Genomic DNA, 13,150 nt, shown 5'->3' with positions numbered 1-13,150 from the left:
TTGCTTGCGCTAAAAGCTTGCTCCGATACTACCGTTGACACTGGAGTTGTTAAAATGTCACGAGCTATTATGGACAGTTTTGGAAAACGATCGGTCTTGCTCTTCCACCACTATAAGATGTCTAGTTTGTCGTCATCGATTACAAAATTTGCTTCAAAATATTTTACTAGTTCGGTAGACACTTGTGTTGATGACGATCCTGCTGTTTTCTCTTTCTTCTTTAAGAAACTCCACGACGATCCTTTAGGCCCCGAACTGCTAGTTGACGTCGAAGTTCCCTATTCTTTTTGACATGTGCCGTATTTTACTTCATACAAACTAAAAACATTTTCTAACATTTTCTGAGCGTCAGTAATAGTTAGTTGCATATCTATTTCTAAATTCTCTCTGGTAGCAGTCATCAATGATTCAGTTCCATCTACTCCGCACCTAAGATCTAAAATGGTTGCCGATGCATATAACATAGAACAACCTGACCAATAACTTTTAAATTTATTTTCCATTAACTTAACTATATTTCCAAAAAGTTATGTATCCCTATAATAAGAAAATATTTTTAAAATATTAAATAGTTGATGTAAAGCTAAATGTGCAGTAGGATAATAAACTCCAGAAAGTAATTCAGTAGCATTATAAAAAACTTCTAGAAATTTAAAAAAATACTCAGCAATCTGCAAATTAGGATCGAAAATTAAAATTTGATCGTTTTTACTGTTTACGTATGTCGTGATAAGCTGTGGATACGGGAGTGCTGCCTTCAACATTAAATATGTTGAATTCCACCTATGTCTCACGTTAGTTAGAAACTTTCTTCGGTGCATATCACTATTCCTGCAATATTGTTTGAATTCTTAGAGCCCAGCTCTAGAACTAGATATAAATGAAAATGATTCTCTAATATTTGTAAGATTAGCTCAAATATATTCAATTCCTGACTGAACTACTAAATTAATTATGTGACATGCACACAGTTGATGAAAAATTTCACCTCCAAATGCTGGTTTCAAACTACGTTTAAACATGTTAATTGCAACTGTACTAGCTGACGCATTATCAAAAGTAATTGTTAAAACTTTATCTTCTATCCCATAAAACCCAAAAATTTTCATTATTGTACTAAAAATAGATGATGCGCTATGAGGATATGGACATAAATGAAAACCAATTATTCTTTTTTGTAAAACCCAATCGTCATCAACTTAGTGCGCTGTGACGCATAAATATCCAGTTTTATTGCACCCATCCCACAGATCAGAAGTGCAAGAGACAGTAGCATTAAAAGTCCTAAAATTATCAACAAGAGATTGTCTCATTGCATAAAACACTTTCATGCAATCAAAATAAGTTGTGTTTCTACTTACCTGTTTAAGTTGTGGGCAGAAGGCTGTCTGGATGAATTCTTCGAACGACGCATCATCTGCAAAAGAAAGAGGCAATTCGGCACTAGCTAGAAATTTAGCTAGTGCCTCACGAGCACGTTGTGCATCGTATGTAAAATTTTATAACCCCTGTGATGTGAGTGATAGTGTTTGTTAGCGGGAGTCCACACTCCCACCTTGGTGCAACGGTAGATATACTTTCCAATGTCTATCCAGATGACCAGTACCCCCACCGTTTTTGTTAGAAAAGTTTTTTTTACAATATTTACATACCGCACGAATTTCCATCTCACCTGTTTTTGGATTTGGTCGGACCTCCTTGGTGAAATGCTACCATGCCGGAGAAGTTCGCGGTCTTTTTCCTCTGCTGCATTCTCCAGCTTCCTCATTGTACACTGAAGCATTATCCACCGGAGCATTTTCTGGTTCAGTGGGGGTGGGGTGGAGGCATCATTTCTTCCTCAAAAAATGCCGCATCACCAAGCTCGAGAAGAGCAGTGAAATCAGGGAAGTTTGGTGCGGCCATTTTCTGGAAATTGATAGAACTTGATTGAACTTTGTAAATGAAAGAGCAAGAAAATGAATGAACGCGAGAAAAAAGCGTAGAATCAAAATCAAAGAGACAAGTTGAGAGATAGAATGAGAGTGAGATGAGAAGTTGAGAGTGAATTATTGTGTTGTATTTAGGGTGAAATTAAGGGGTATTTATAGGAAATTTTTGGGTGGATTTTTGGATTCTTACCGTTGGGCCCTTCGCGAGCCCAATGGGCGGCCCGTGATAGGCCTAACGGGAGGCCCGTCATGTGCCAAATAGGAGGCACGTGACGGGCCAAACGGGAGGCCCGTCACGTGCCGCCCGTTGGGCCTGTGAAGGGCCCACTGGAGCATTTGAAATGGGATGTTTCATGGGCCGTTTCGCGGGCTTGGGCCCGGCCGAACAAGGACCGAATCAGGGCTTCGGCCGGGCCGAACATGGGCCGTGCCGCGGGCCTCCACGGGCTGAGAAGCTGAGGCCCAGCCCTAGCCTATTACACGTGCCGGGCCGGCACGGCCCGTAACAGTAGCGAATCGGGCCGTGCTGAATCCGGCACTATTACGGGTTGGGTCGGGCCGTCCATCAGTAAGGTGAAAATTCTTATTAAATGATGAATTTAATTTGTCAAATTTAAAATAGGAAGTTAACTATGTATATGTCTGACATTTTTAATTTCAATTTAACATATAATGCCTCGGTTTTTTTTTTTTTTTCTTTTTCCTTTTAAAGAAAAAACGTACAAAATCCTTATTAGAAGAATCTTCAAGAAGAGCGAACTTTGTGGATAGTTTATTATTGTCCAAAATTAAATTATGTGTTAGTTGTCTTAAAGCAGACTTCAAAAAGGTTAGGTAGAAATATGCAAGTAGCGGCGAGTCCCATCCGTTTCCTTTAGACATTTTTTATGTCAACAATATGGCGTAGGCCTACTTCACAGATATATATATATATATATATATATATATATGCATGGCGTATGCCCTTTTAACTCGCAAGTAAAGGCACGCATTAGAAAATCCCGTAGCATATTGCAAAAATTTATATGATTATGTTGACCAAAACGTTTATTTACAACTAATAGATACAAATTTTTAACTCCTCGACTTCGAATAAGGTTCAACAATAGCCGTATTTGACAACCAAAAAGAAAGAAGAAAAGTATTTAAAAAGGATTAGATAAACTAGTCGAGAACAAAACTTTTAATGGGAATGTTTAATTCTTAAAACTTATATCCAGCGCAAATTTAGAGCCAAAGATTCTATTTCCATTTTGTGAGTGTTATTTTAATAGTTACTTCAATATTTATCTATTAATAAAGTAACATTAACATAAACTTTGTGGTCTTTTAAAAAAAATACCAGAAATCTCCTAAAATCACTCAATGAAAAACGAAAATACTTGTACAATATCGCTCAAATCACAAAATTTTGAACATTACTATTGACTTTCCATATCAATATTGATCCACTAGTGTGTGTGTACATATAGACCCAGTAGCGTAAGCATGTTTACAATTGTGCAACATAAGTTCTCGAATTAGATTGTAGCTCTTGTGCTTTGCAAATCACTCGGAATCACTATAACCTACTTGGAATATTAATTATTTATACTATATAATTTTAGTTTTATCTTTTTTTATAATTCGTTAGACTTCAAAATATGTGTGTGTGTCGTAACTTGAATTTTTAAGTGTTGTTCACATAAACCACCATTGAGATTTGAGCATTAAACCTTCAAAAATTATTATTTTCTAAATAAATTTAATCTTTTGATCGAGTTTTTTTTTTTTGGGTAATTCTCTTAATAAATTATGTTGATACTTGTGATTACGTAGGGCTGGCAAATCGTGTCGACGGGTCGTGTTAGTGTCGGGTTGAAGAAATTTTTTTTTGAAAACCTCCCAACACTAACACGACCCGTGACACGACGGGTTGAGAAAACACTAATACTAACACGACCCGTCCAGACACGGATTGACACTAACACGACCCGCAATAACCCGTGAATTAGGACTCAAAATTCACCCGTATTCCTGACCCGAAATCGACCCGAACCCGTAATAGATATGTCACTTTTTTAAACAATTTGAAGCACTAAAATTACATTAAAAACACTAAAATTACGTTAAAAACAACATGAATCAGATATGTCTTCAAAATAACGTCTAACTACATACCAAAGTCCAATAAAATAACAAAGATCAATCGGATAACCAACTCCAACTAAATAATAAAGCTAGAATTATCTTCCAAGTGTTCAAGAGTTAAGAGCAACCGAGTTTGAAGCTTGAGCATTATCATTCAAGCTAAGAGAAATTACATCCTTTGTCATCTCATTCAAATCCTCAAGTAATGCCTTATCATGATCACCTAAGTTAACATCCAACAAGATTTAAAAATAATAATTTTAGAAATAGCTATAATAAAATTTACTAAACTGATTCAAAAGATAAGTGTAAAATACTTTACCTTCATTTCCAAATAACCAGTCTTTAGTACAGAGAAGTGCTTCAACAGTTTCACTCTTAAGTGAGCTTCGAAATTGATCCAACACACGACCACCATTACTAAATGCTGCCTCTGATGCAACTGTTGATACCGGGATGCTTAAGATGTCACGAGCCATCATGGCAAGAATAGGATAGCGGAATTGATTTGACTTCCAAAATGCAAGAATATCTAAAGGTGCATTCCTATTTACCCTAGGCTCATCCAAGTAAAGCTCTAATTGAGATTTTTGGGGAACATCAGAGAAGTCATCATCAACAAGATCATCAAATTCCTACATAAGATTAAAAAAAATGCTTAGACAATATAAGTACATATATGCAATATTTCAAAGTGAATAAGATTAGGGAATATATGAAATAAACATTACCTTGAGTAATTCATCTTCGATGTCAACAGCCATAGTTGGTACTGCATTATTCTTACTTTCTTTCTTTAAAACAGAAGGTGATACACCTGCACCTGTGCCTTGGTCACACTTAGCTTTATACTCTTCAAAAAGGCGCTCCAACTTGTTCCGCATTGATGCCAACTCAATTGAGTTTTCTCCATAAGCCTTCTTGTAGAAAAACTCAACAATTTGCATCTTATACCGAGGATCAAATACCAATGCTATGGATAAAATAGGGCTGAAATCTGACCAATACTTCTGAAACTTTCCCCACATTTGCCATGCCATATCCTTCAAATAACCATCTTCACTTTTCAAGGCTCCTTTCAATGTCACATAGCAGTTCATAATTTTTGGAAAATATAAGTTGGAAGTGGTGTATTTAGTGCCAAAAAATACAAGTGTTGCATCATAAAACACTTTCAAATACTTGTGAGCTTTCTCAACTTTTTCCCATTCATCACTAGAAAGGTGATGCTTGTAATTGGAATCACTTAACTCCAAATGTTGAAAAGCCCGCCTGAAAAAGAGAGCTCTATCAAGCATAAGATAAGTGAAATTCCACCTAGTCACCACATCTTGACACAATCCTTTATTCACATTCAACCGCACCAACTTCACACACTCTATAAACTTTTGCTTCCTCATTTGTGATGCTTTTACATATTTGACAGTGTCACGAATGTTTTCAACTGAGTAATCAATCCTTTTCAAACCATCTTGTACAATTAGATTCAAAATATGAGCACAACATCTCAAATGAAAAAATTCCCCATTTGAAGGCAACAAACCATCCAAATTCAATTGTGTTTGCAAGGAAACCACAGAAACATCATTTGAAGTAGCATTATCCAAAGTGATAGTAAAAATCTTTCCCTCAATACCCCAATCATCGTGTAACAAAGAATAAATCTTTTCAGATAGTGCAATCCCAGTGTGTGGAGGTGGCATATTACAAAAGTTTAATATTCTCTTTTGCAATTTCCAATTCTTGTCAACAAAGTGAGCAGTAAGACACAAATATCCATCACTAGTCAAAGAACTCCACAAATCAGATGTCAACGAAATTCTACCAGGGCATGCAATCACCATATTCTTAATCTTTGCTTTCTCCTTCTCATACATCTTAAGACAAATAGCTTTAGCAGTGTTTCTAGAGATTAATTCTACATCAGGATATAAATACTGTAGCATTGCTCTTAACCCCTTGTACTCAACAAACTGGAATGGCAAATCATGCATAATAATACAAGATGCAACCAACTCACGCCATTTTTCAGAGTCAAACTTGCAAGTATCAAGAGATAAAGTTCCACTATCACGAGAGATAAGCATTTGACCGATGTCACGAGTATCTATTTTCTTACAAGTTTTAATATGGCGACTCATATTACCTATTCCATATTTGCTTGAAGCCAGATATTGCTGGCCGCATTTCTTACAAGCACTTCGAACCTTTCCATCTGCCCCCAAAGGAAGTATGTCGAAAAATTTCCACACTTTTGACTTCAAAGTTTTTTTCAGCGGTTTCGCAGAGCTCGTATTAGCAGAGAAACTCTGTTCAACCTCAACTTCAAACACGTCATCTTCAAGGTCCACTCATATTTCACTATTACCTTCACCTTCAACATCTTCACTTACAACCTCTAAATTTACTTTCTCCATCTAAAAAAAAACAAATCCATTTAAAATTAGAATGAAATATTCTTTGATTGATAATAAATCTGTTAAAAAAAGGACAATAAAAGGAACAAATAACATCAACATACTACGAGTATCTATTTGATGAAATGTCATATGATCTAAAGCAACATCTCTTTGCTGCTGTCGTTGTCATTATAAGATAGTTATCTATATCGTTGTGTAACTAGCTTATAATGACAAATCATAGCATTTAGACAGAGGATTTAATGAGCGGAGCCACTTTAGCAAATAATCTACCAGTAAAATTAAATCTACCAACTGATTCTTCTTCGTACCAGCAAATAATCAACCAGCCTAAGAAAGAAGAAGAAGTTGCTTACCAGCCTAAGAAATTTCAAATCTACCAGCAAATTTCGTGCAATAACAGAGAATGGGGATGAGATGTTTACCTTCGAGAAGTCCAACCGTCGAGCCGTTGAGAAGGCGAAGATAATCGACCAAGGGGCCGTTGAGAGAGCCGTGAGGGGGCGGCTGAACAGTGAGGTGAGAGAGAAGAGCAAGAAGAGAGAGAAAAGAGAAGGGGCGGCTGAACCGTGAGGTGAGAGAGAAGAGCAAGAAGAGAGGAGGCGGCTGCTAGAGGAGAGAAGAAGAATGGCGTGCGTGACTGTGAGAAATGAGAAAGAAGAAATGAAAGGGGGTGAGGCTGCTGCAAATGAGGGTGAGGAGAAGGAAGAAAAGTGTGTGTGTGCGTGTGTGGGTGTGAGGGAGGATTAGGGTTTTTTCTCTTATGAGACTAAATTACTAAAAGGTCCAAAATTAAAAAAATAGTATAAAATTAATAAATTAACTAAACGGGTTAATTTAGTGTCATACGGGTTAACACTAACCCGACCCTTTTTCAGACGGGTCAATTTCGGGTTGACACTAAATTGACCCGGGGTTGATATTTTTGACACTAACCCGTAAAAAATCAAGTCGTGTTCGTGTCGTGTCGTCGTGTCGTCGTGTCGTAACCCGTATTGTCAGCCTCACTAACCCGTAAAAAATCAAGTCGTGTTCGTGTCGTGTCGTCGTGTCGTAACCCGTATTGTCAGCCCTATGATTACGCATTGTTCTTTGTTCTTTCCAACTCTACAAAGTGGCATTTGTTTTTCTTCAATGAATACCGCGTGAATTTGTTACATTTTTCCTTTCTCTTTCAGTCTTTCTATTCTTTTTTATAGACGTCGAATTTCGTGTTTATGCACCTTGATAGGACATATTTAAAAAAAAAAAAAAATTGGGATTATTCTTTTGTGCGAATTAGGAAACCTGCTCTTTTTCACTTGCTTATTCTAATTGTGTGTTGTTTTCTTACCCTTTATAAGCTGATATATAATAATATGCATGTCTAAGGTAGGGTGAGCAAATTCACCCAATCCAACGGTCTAAAATTGATCTGAGTAATTCACGTGATCCCTCTTGCACCCAATTTTAACTCAAATCTCATAAAAATAATTACAAAACAATCACATCTTGCCGCCGATACACGCGCCGCCAACCTCCACCACACGCCGACGTCCTCCGTCAACACCGCTACTACCATCGTACTCGGCGGCTGCCGATCTCCAAAACCCCGCCACTCCACGACGAATCTCAGCTCCAATTGCTGCCACTCGTCCCCAGAAATTCGCAACGAAGTATGACCAACTCGCCAATTCGCATCATCTCCGTCATCCACCGGCGCTGAACGACTCAACATCGGCCGCGTATCAAAACATATCTCAGAAACTGCTCTCGCCCTCTCTCTATCTTTCTTGGATCGACTTTTTCTCTCTCCTCACACGCATCTCTCTCTTCCTCGATAACTCTCCCTCTATTCTTACTCAGATCACTTTCTTTCTCTCCCTGCCATCTGCCCTACCGTCAAGCTTTTGGAAGATCCCGACGATGCCGGAGCGAGAGAAGTTCGCGGAGGAGGAGACGATCGCCACCTCGCTATTCCGGCTGAGGATCGCCTAGTTCTCTGATAGTCGAGATCCGCTTGCAATGGTGAAGATCTACTCGCAGATCTCCATCGAGATCTTACGACTCCGACCAGCCTGAGTGTTGCGGAGTTCGAGCTGGAGGTGGCCGTCGTCGATGGCGCTGCTCGTGTAAAAGGCGCGTGGCTGCTATGGTAGATCTAGATTTTTATTTTATTTTATTTAAATGAATGTTGTTAATATGGTACAACGTGGGTGATTCTATTTTAATTTGGTACTCCGTTATGTTTTCTAATTGTTAGATATTTTAATCAAACGGTCTTAATTAACATATCCTATTGATAGGGTGAATTTACTCACCCTACCATAGACTTTCGCTATAATAATTAGAAAAAAAGTGATAACATAAATCTCATATGGCTTGAAATGGACATAACACTTTGTTATGTCCTTTTAATGAGGTGGCATCCCTTAAATTCTCTCTTTATTTTTCTTAAAAAAAATTTGGATTTAGTAAGGGAGACATACATAAATATCACTCTTAATATATCTCATCTTTACATTTATGTCACCTAATGATATAAAGTTAACATTTACGTTATTTAGCTGACCATAAAATATCTTGATAGGACACATTAAAAATCCTATCATATTATCTTTAACTGGTCAAACATCTTCATTGAGTATTTTGGTAGTATAAAATATTTTTTTAATCAATAAAGTTGACATAAGTTTTTTATAATTAAAATCGCAGTACTTATAGAAAATGATCAACTTTTAACCTCCATGTTTAGAATGTGTTTTTAATTTAACAATATCATCAATTTATCTATTTTATAATTATTAAGATAATATTACTTTATATGTATCATTTTTTATATGGGCGGTTATGAATTTGTATACCTCAATTTTATGGGTGGTTAACAAAGAGTAAAAATATCATTACAAATTATTTTATGAATTTGTATACCTCAATTTTATGGGTGGTTAACAAAAAGTAAAAATATTATTACATATTATTTTATAAACTTGTGTAAAAATGTTACAACTTATGGACATTCATTTTTCATCCCCTACATAATGGATATATATGTAATTAGCTCTAACTACCAATCCCTTAGAAGAAAAAAAAAAGGAAAATAGTAGAGAATATGTCAATTTTAAAACCTTAAGGAAGCATATAGGCCAATTTTTAGTTTTGAAAATTAATAGGCCATAATTTTTAAATTTCCAAATTTACCCTTTTTTTCTTTGTTTCTTTCGATCGTCTCTGTCTTTCTCTCTCTCTCTCTGTCCCAGATCTCTCTCTCTCTCTCTAGCTTCTCGCATCTCTCTCTCTCTCGTAACTGTGCTCGGATTTTGTCTCTCGTCGGTGGATCGTCGGCGGATCATCGGTTTTCCATTTGCTCGTCAGTGAATCATCAGTGGATCAACAGGTTCGTCGGTCGGTAGTTATTGTTCTCGTTTGGATTTGAGCAGCTGTTCCGGTGCTTTACCAGGTTCTAGTTTTTTTTTTTTTTTGTATTTTCGTTTTCATATTTTGCATTTTTTCGGTTTGTTTTCTTTCTTTGTCCGTTAATCCTTTATTTTTTGCTGTTTTTCGGTCGATTTTTATGGAACAACATGTTTGGGCATTCTTCGTTTCTATTTTTTTTTTTTGTAATTTCATTTTTGTTGTAATTTCGTTTTCCGGTCGATTCTTCGTTTTGCATTTTTGTTGGTTTTTTTCGGTTTGTTTTCAATTTGTTTCAGTCATGACAGTTTTTGTATAACTTGTGCGGTTATGGAACATAACTAGACGAGTTATGGTCCATAATTGAGAGGTTTTTTTTATATAACTTGTCCGGTTATGCACTTTAACGTGACAGTGTTCCTGCAATATGTTTGTAGGCATGCAATCTGTTTCAGTCATTGTTGCTTATAGGGGAAAATGGAGTCTAGAAAACCAATATACAAATTTTGGTTTTCAATCAGTTTTTATTCCAGAGGATCCTTCTTTGAAGTTTTTACAGGAGTGTTTATGTGAGGAGCTGAATCTTGAGTTGTTTGGTTTTAATGCTGGTGTTCATTCTTTATTACTTTTTATGGGAAGGAAGTTGAAGGACCCAATTGAAATTGTTTCGGACCTTAAGAGGGATGATGATGTTAAGTTGTTTTTAAACTTGGTTCAACACAGTAAGGAAGCTCTTGGGATCCCGTTGGTAATAGATTTTGTTAGTGGCTCCGTTAGTGTAGTGGGATCTATTTCTTCTTCCTCTTGTTTTATTAGTTCAAGAGATGAGGCGTCATCTTCTAATGTTGATGGTTCCGTTTGTCAATTTGAAGATGATATTGATGTTGCGATGAATAATTTTTTGATTGAAGATTTGGATATTTCAAAGTTACCTATGTCGTTTGATGTGAATGTAGGCAATCAATTCATGAGCAAGTCGTTTCTTAAGAAATTCATGCATGTAATTGCTATTAGGAGGCATTTTGAATTTAAATCTGAAAGATCTAATAATTCATTTTATGTTTTGGTTTGTAAAAATAAGAGTTGTACTTGGAAGATGCGTGCTGCTAAGGTTTCAAATGGTAATGTTTAGGCAGTGAAGAAGTATATTAAGGAACATTCTTGTTCACTTGATGTTGCTAGTGCTGAGCATCGTCAAGCAAATAGTCGTGTTATTTCATAGTTTTTAAAGGGCGATTTTAGCATTGGGCTTGCAGACCGTTTGCGTCCTAATGATTTACGGTATATAATGCATGGTAAGCATGGTGTTGAGATTAGTTACTACAAAGCGCGAATGGCTCGCCGATATGCGTTAGCATCAATGAGAGGAAGTGCAGTGGAGTCGTATGCATCCCTTCCTTTCTGTGCAATGTTTTCAAGGAGAGTAAACCAGGTGATTTTTATTTTTATGTGTTATGCTTATGGTTTTGTCTATTTGTACAGTATATGCATGATATAGTTATTAGTTACATACCATTTATATGTAACGTGGGTTATTTTAAATGTTTAATTCACTGACAAGAGTTTAATTTCTCTGTGACTAATAGTTATTTTAAATTTTTTTTTGTTTTTTCTTTGTAGGATCTGTGACTTCTTATGAGCTTGACAATGATGGGCGGTTCAAGTATTTTTTTTTGTGCTTGGGGGCTTCTATTCATGGTAGGCGCCATTGTAGGCCTGTGATCTCAGTTGATGGCACTTTTTTGAAGAATGAGTTTTCTGGGACCTTGCTTCTCTCTGCAGTTTTAGATGCTAATAATCATATTTTTCCGCTTGGTTTTGCAATTGTTGATTTGGAGAATGACTCCTCGTGGGAATGGCTTTTTGAAAGGCTTAAGGAGGCCATCGGAACTCGTGAAGTGCTTGTTATTGTTTCTGACCGAAAGAGTAGTATCCCTAAAGCAGTTGAGAAGGTATTTCCAGATGCATCTCATGGATTTTGTATGCACCATCTACTTAGAAATTTGAATTCAAATTTTAAAGGTGTGCATGTGGATGCTATATTCTATTGTTGTGCCAAGGCATACCCTAAGGAAGTCTTTGGTTACTTCATGCGTCAATTGGAGGCAATTCGACCAGCTATTCAAAATTATTTGCTGCAAGTAGGGGTTGAAAAGTGGGCACGTGCTCACTTTGAGAGGAAGAGATATGATGTCATGACGACTAATATCTCCGAGTCGTTGAATAATGTCTTAGTGAATGCTAGGGAGTATCCTGTTAAAGCTTTAATTGAGCATTTCAGATCCTTCTTGCAAAGATGGTTTTATGAGCGTCGTAATAAGGCGGATCAGACTTTTACATACTTGAGTAAACATGCAACTAAATGCCTTCGTGATAGGGAAAAGATTGCACGTTGCTTATCTGTAAGTTGCTTTTCTTTCAATTATTTACTTTTTTTTTGTTTCATTATTTTGGTTATGTTTTTGATGTGATCTTTTTTGTGATTCTTTTGGTTTTTTTTTTTTTTGAAGTTATTCTATTGTTTTTTGAATGCTCTGTTTTCTTTTCTTTTTGTCATGTTTTCAGGTTCAACCCATTGATATCAATAAGTATTATGTTGTTGATGGTTTAGTTGGTGAGATGGTTGACTTGGTAGCAAGAACATGTAGTTGTCTTGTTTGGAAAGCTGATGAATTTTCATGTCCACATGCTATTGCATCGATTTGGAAAAGAAATCTTGATCCAGCACATTTTACTTCCTACGATTACACCAACAATGCATTCAAAGCAACATATGATGCTGCAATCTATCCTATTACTAATAGATCAAAGTGGCAAATTTCAGAGGGCAGTGAGGTGGAGGTTGTTCTTCCTCATAAGTTTAAACGTGGTGCTAGGAGGCCAAGGAAGCAAAGAATTCTTTCTAGTGGAGAACGAGAGAAGCAATCTGTGAAGTGTAGTCGATGCAAGCAAGTTGGCCACAATAGGAAGACTTGTCCAAACCCCACATTTGTTGATATGAACTGATCATCATGGTCTAAGTTGATTTTTTGTCTTTATGTTATAAGTTAGAATTGAATGATTTGAAGGAAAAATATTCAAATTTTTTTAATAATAAAAGAAATCCTTGCATTTAATAGTTAAAAAAAAACTGTGATTTATGGATTATTGTCTAATTTGATAGGTTTTTGTGCATAACTTGTTAAGTTATGGACCATACTTGTGCTGTTATGGAGCATTACTTAATAGGTTATGACCATAATTTACAGATTTTATTTGGTTATATTTTAAAAACCG

General features: G+C 36.3%; 2 protein-coding genes across 2 annotated transcripts; one reads left to right on the top strand and one right to left on the bottom strand.

Annotated features, from left to right (window-relative positions):
• Positions 1–4,171: 4,171 nt before the first annotated feature.
• Positions 4,172–8,198, bottom strand: LOC112092944 (zinc finger BED domain-containing protein RICESLEEPER 2-like). The gene is made up of 5 exons (XM_024170290.1): positions 7,959–8,198; positions 6,430–6,478; positions 4,793–6,276; positions 4,384–4,696; positions 4,172–4,284 (listed from the first exon to the last, which is right to left on the bottom strand). The coding sequence occupies exons 1-5, from the start codon at positions 8,196–8,198 to the stop codon at positions 4,172–4,174; spliced, it is 2,199 nt and encodes a 732-aa protein (XP_024026058.1).
• Positions 8,199–10,313: 2,115 nt separating this feature from the next.
• On the top strand, positions 10,314–12,880 carry LOC112092942. The gene is made up of 5 exons (XM_024170282.1): positions 10,314–10,874; positions 11,007–11,084; positions 11,192–11,306; positions 11,495–12,276; positions 12,440–12,880. The coding sequence occupies exons 1-5, from the start codon at positions 10,314–10,316 to the stop codon at positions 12,878–12,880; spliced, it is 1,977 nt and encodes a 658-aa protein (XP_024026050.1).
• The last annotated feature ends 270 nt before the right edge of the window (positions 12,881–13,150 follow it).

Source organism: Morus notabilis, unplaced genomic scaffold (genome assembly GCF_000414095.1).
Source record: "Morus notabilis unplaced genomic scaffold, ASM41409v2 Scaffold273, whole genome shotgun sequence".
Classification (NCBI taxonomy): domain Eukaryota; kingdom Viridiplantae; phylum Streptophyta; class Magnoliopsida; order Rosales; family Moraceae; genus Morus; species Morus notabilis.
The sequence above is the reverse complement of the archived record's forward strand: the minus strand, read 5'-3'. Positions and strand labels throughout refer to the sequence as shown.

Coding starts and splice junctions, on each gene's coding strand:
- LOC112092942 (XM_024170282.1), top strand. CDS start 10,314: ATGCAATCTGTTTCAGTCATTGTTGCTTATAGGGGAAAATGGAGTCTA. Junction 10,875..11,006: donor TTCTTAAGAAATTCATGCAT/GTAATTGCTATT, acceptor GGTAATGTTTAG/GCAGTGAAGAAGTATATTAA. Junction 12,277..12,439: donor AGATTGCACGTTGCTTATCT/GTAAGTTGCTTT, acceptor TCATGTTTTCAG/GTTCAACCCATTGATATCAA.
- LOC112092944 (XM_024170290.1), bottom strand. CDS start 8,198: ATGTTGAGTCGTTCAGCGCCGGTGGATGACGGAGATGATGCGAATTGG. Junction 6,277..6,429: donor TGAAGATGTTGAAGGTGAAG/GTAATAGTGAAA, acceptor CTTTGGGGGCAG/ATGGAAAGGTTCGAAGTGCT. Junction 4,285..4,383: donor CTGGTTATTTGGAAATGAAG/GTAAAGTATTTT, acceptor ATGTTAACTTAG/GTGATCATGATAAGGCATTA.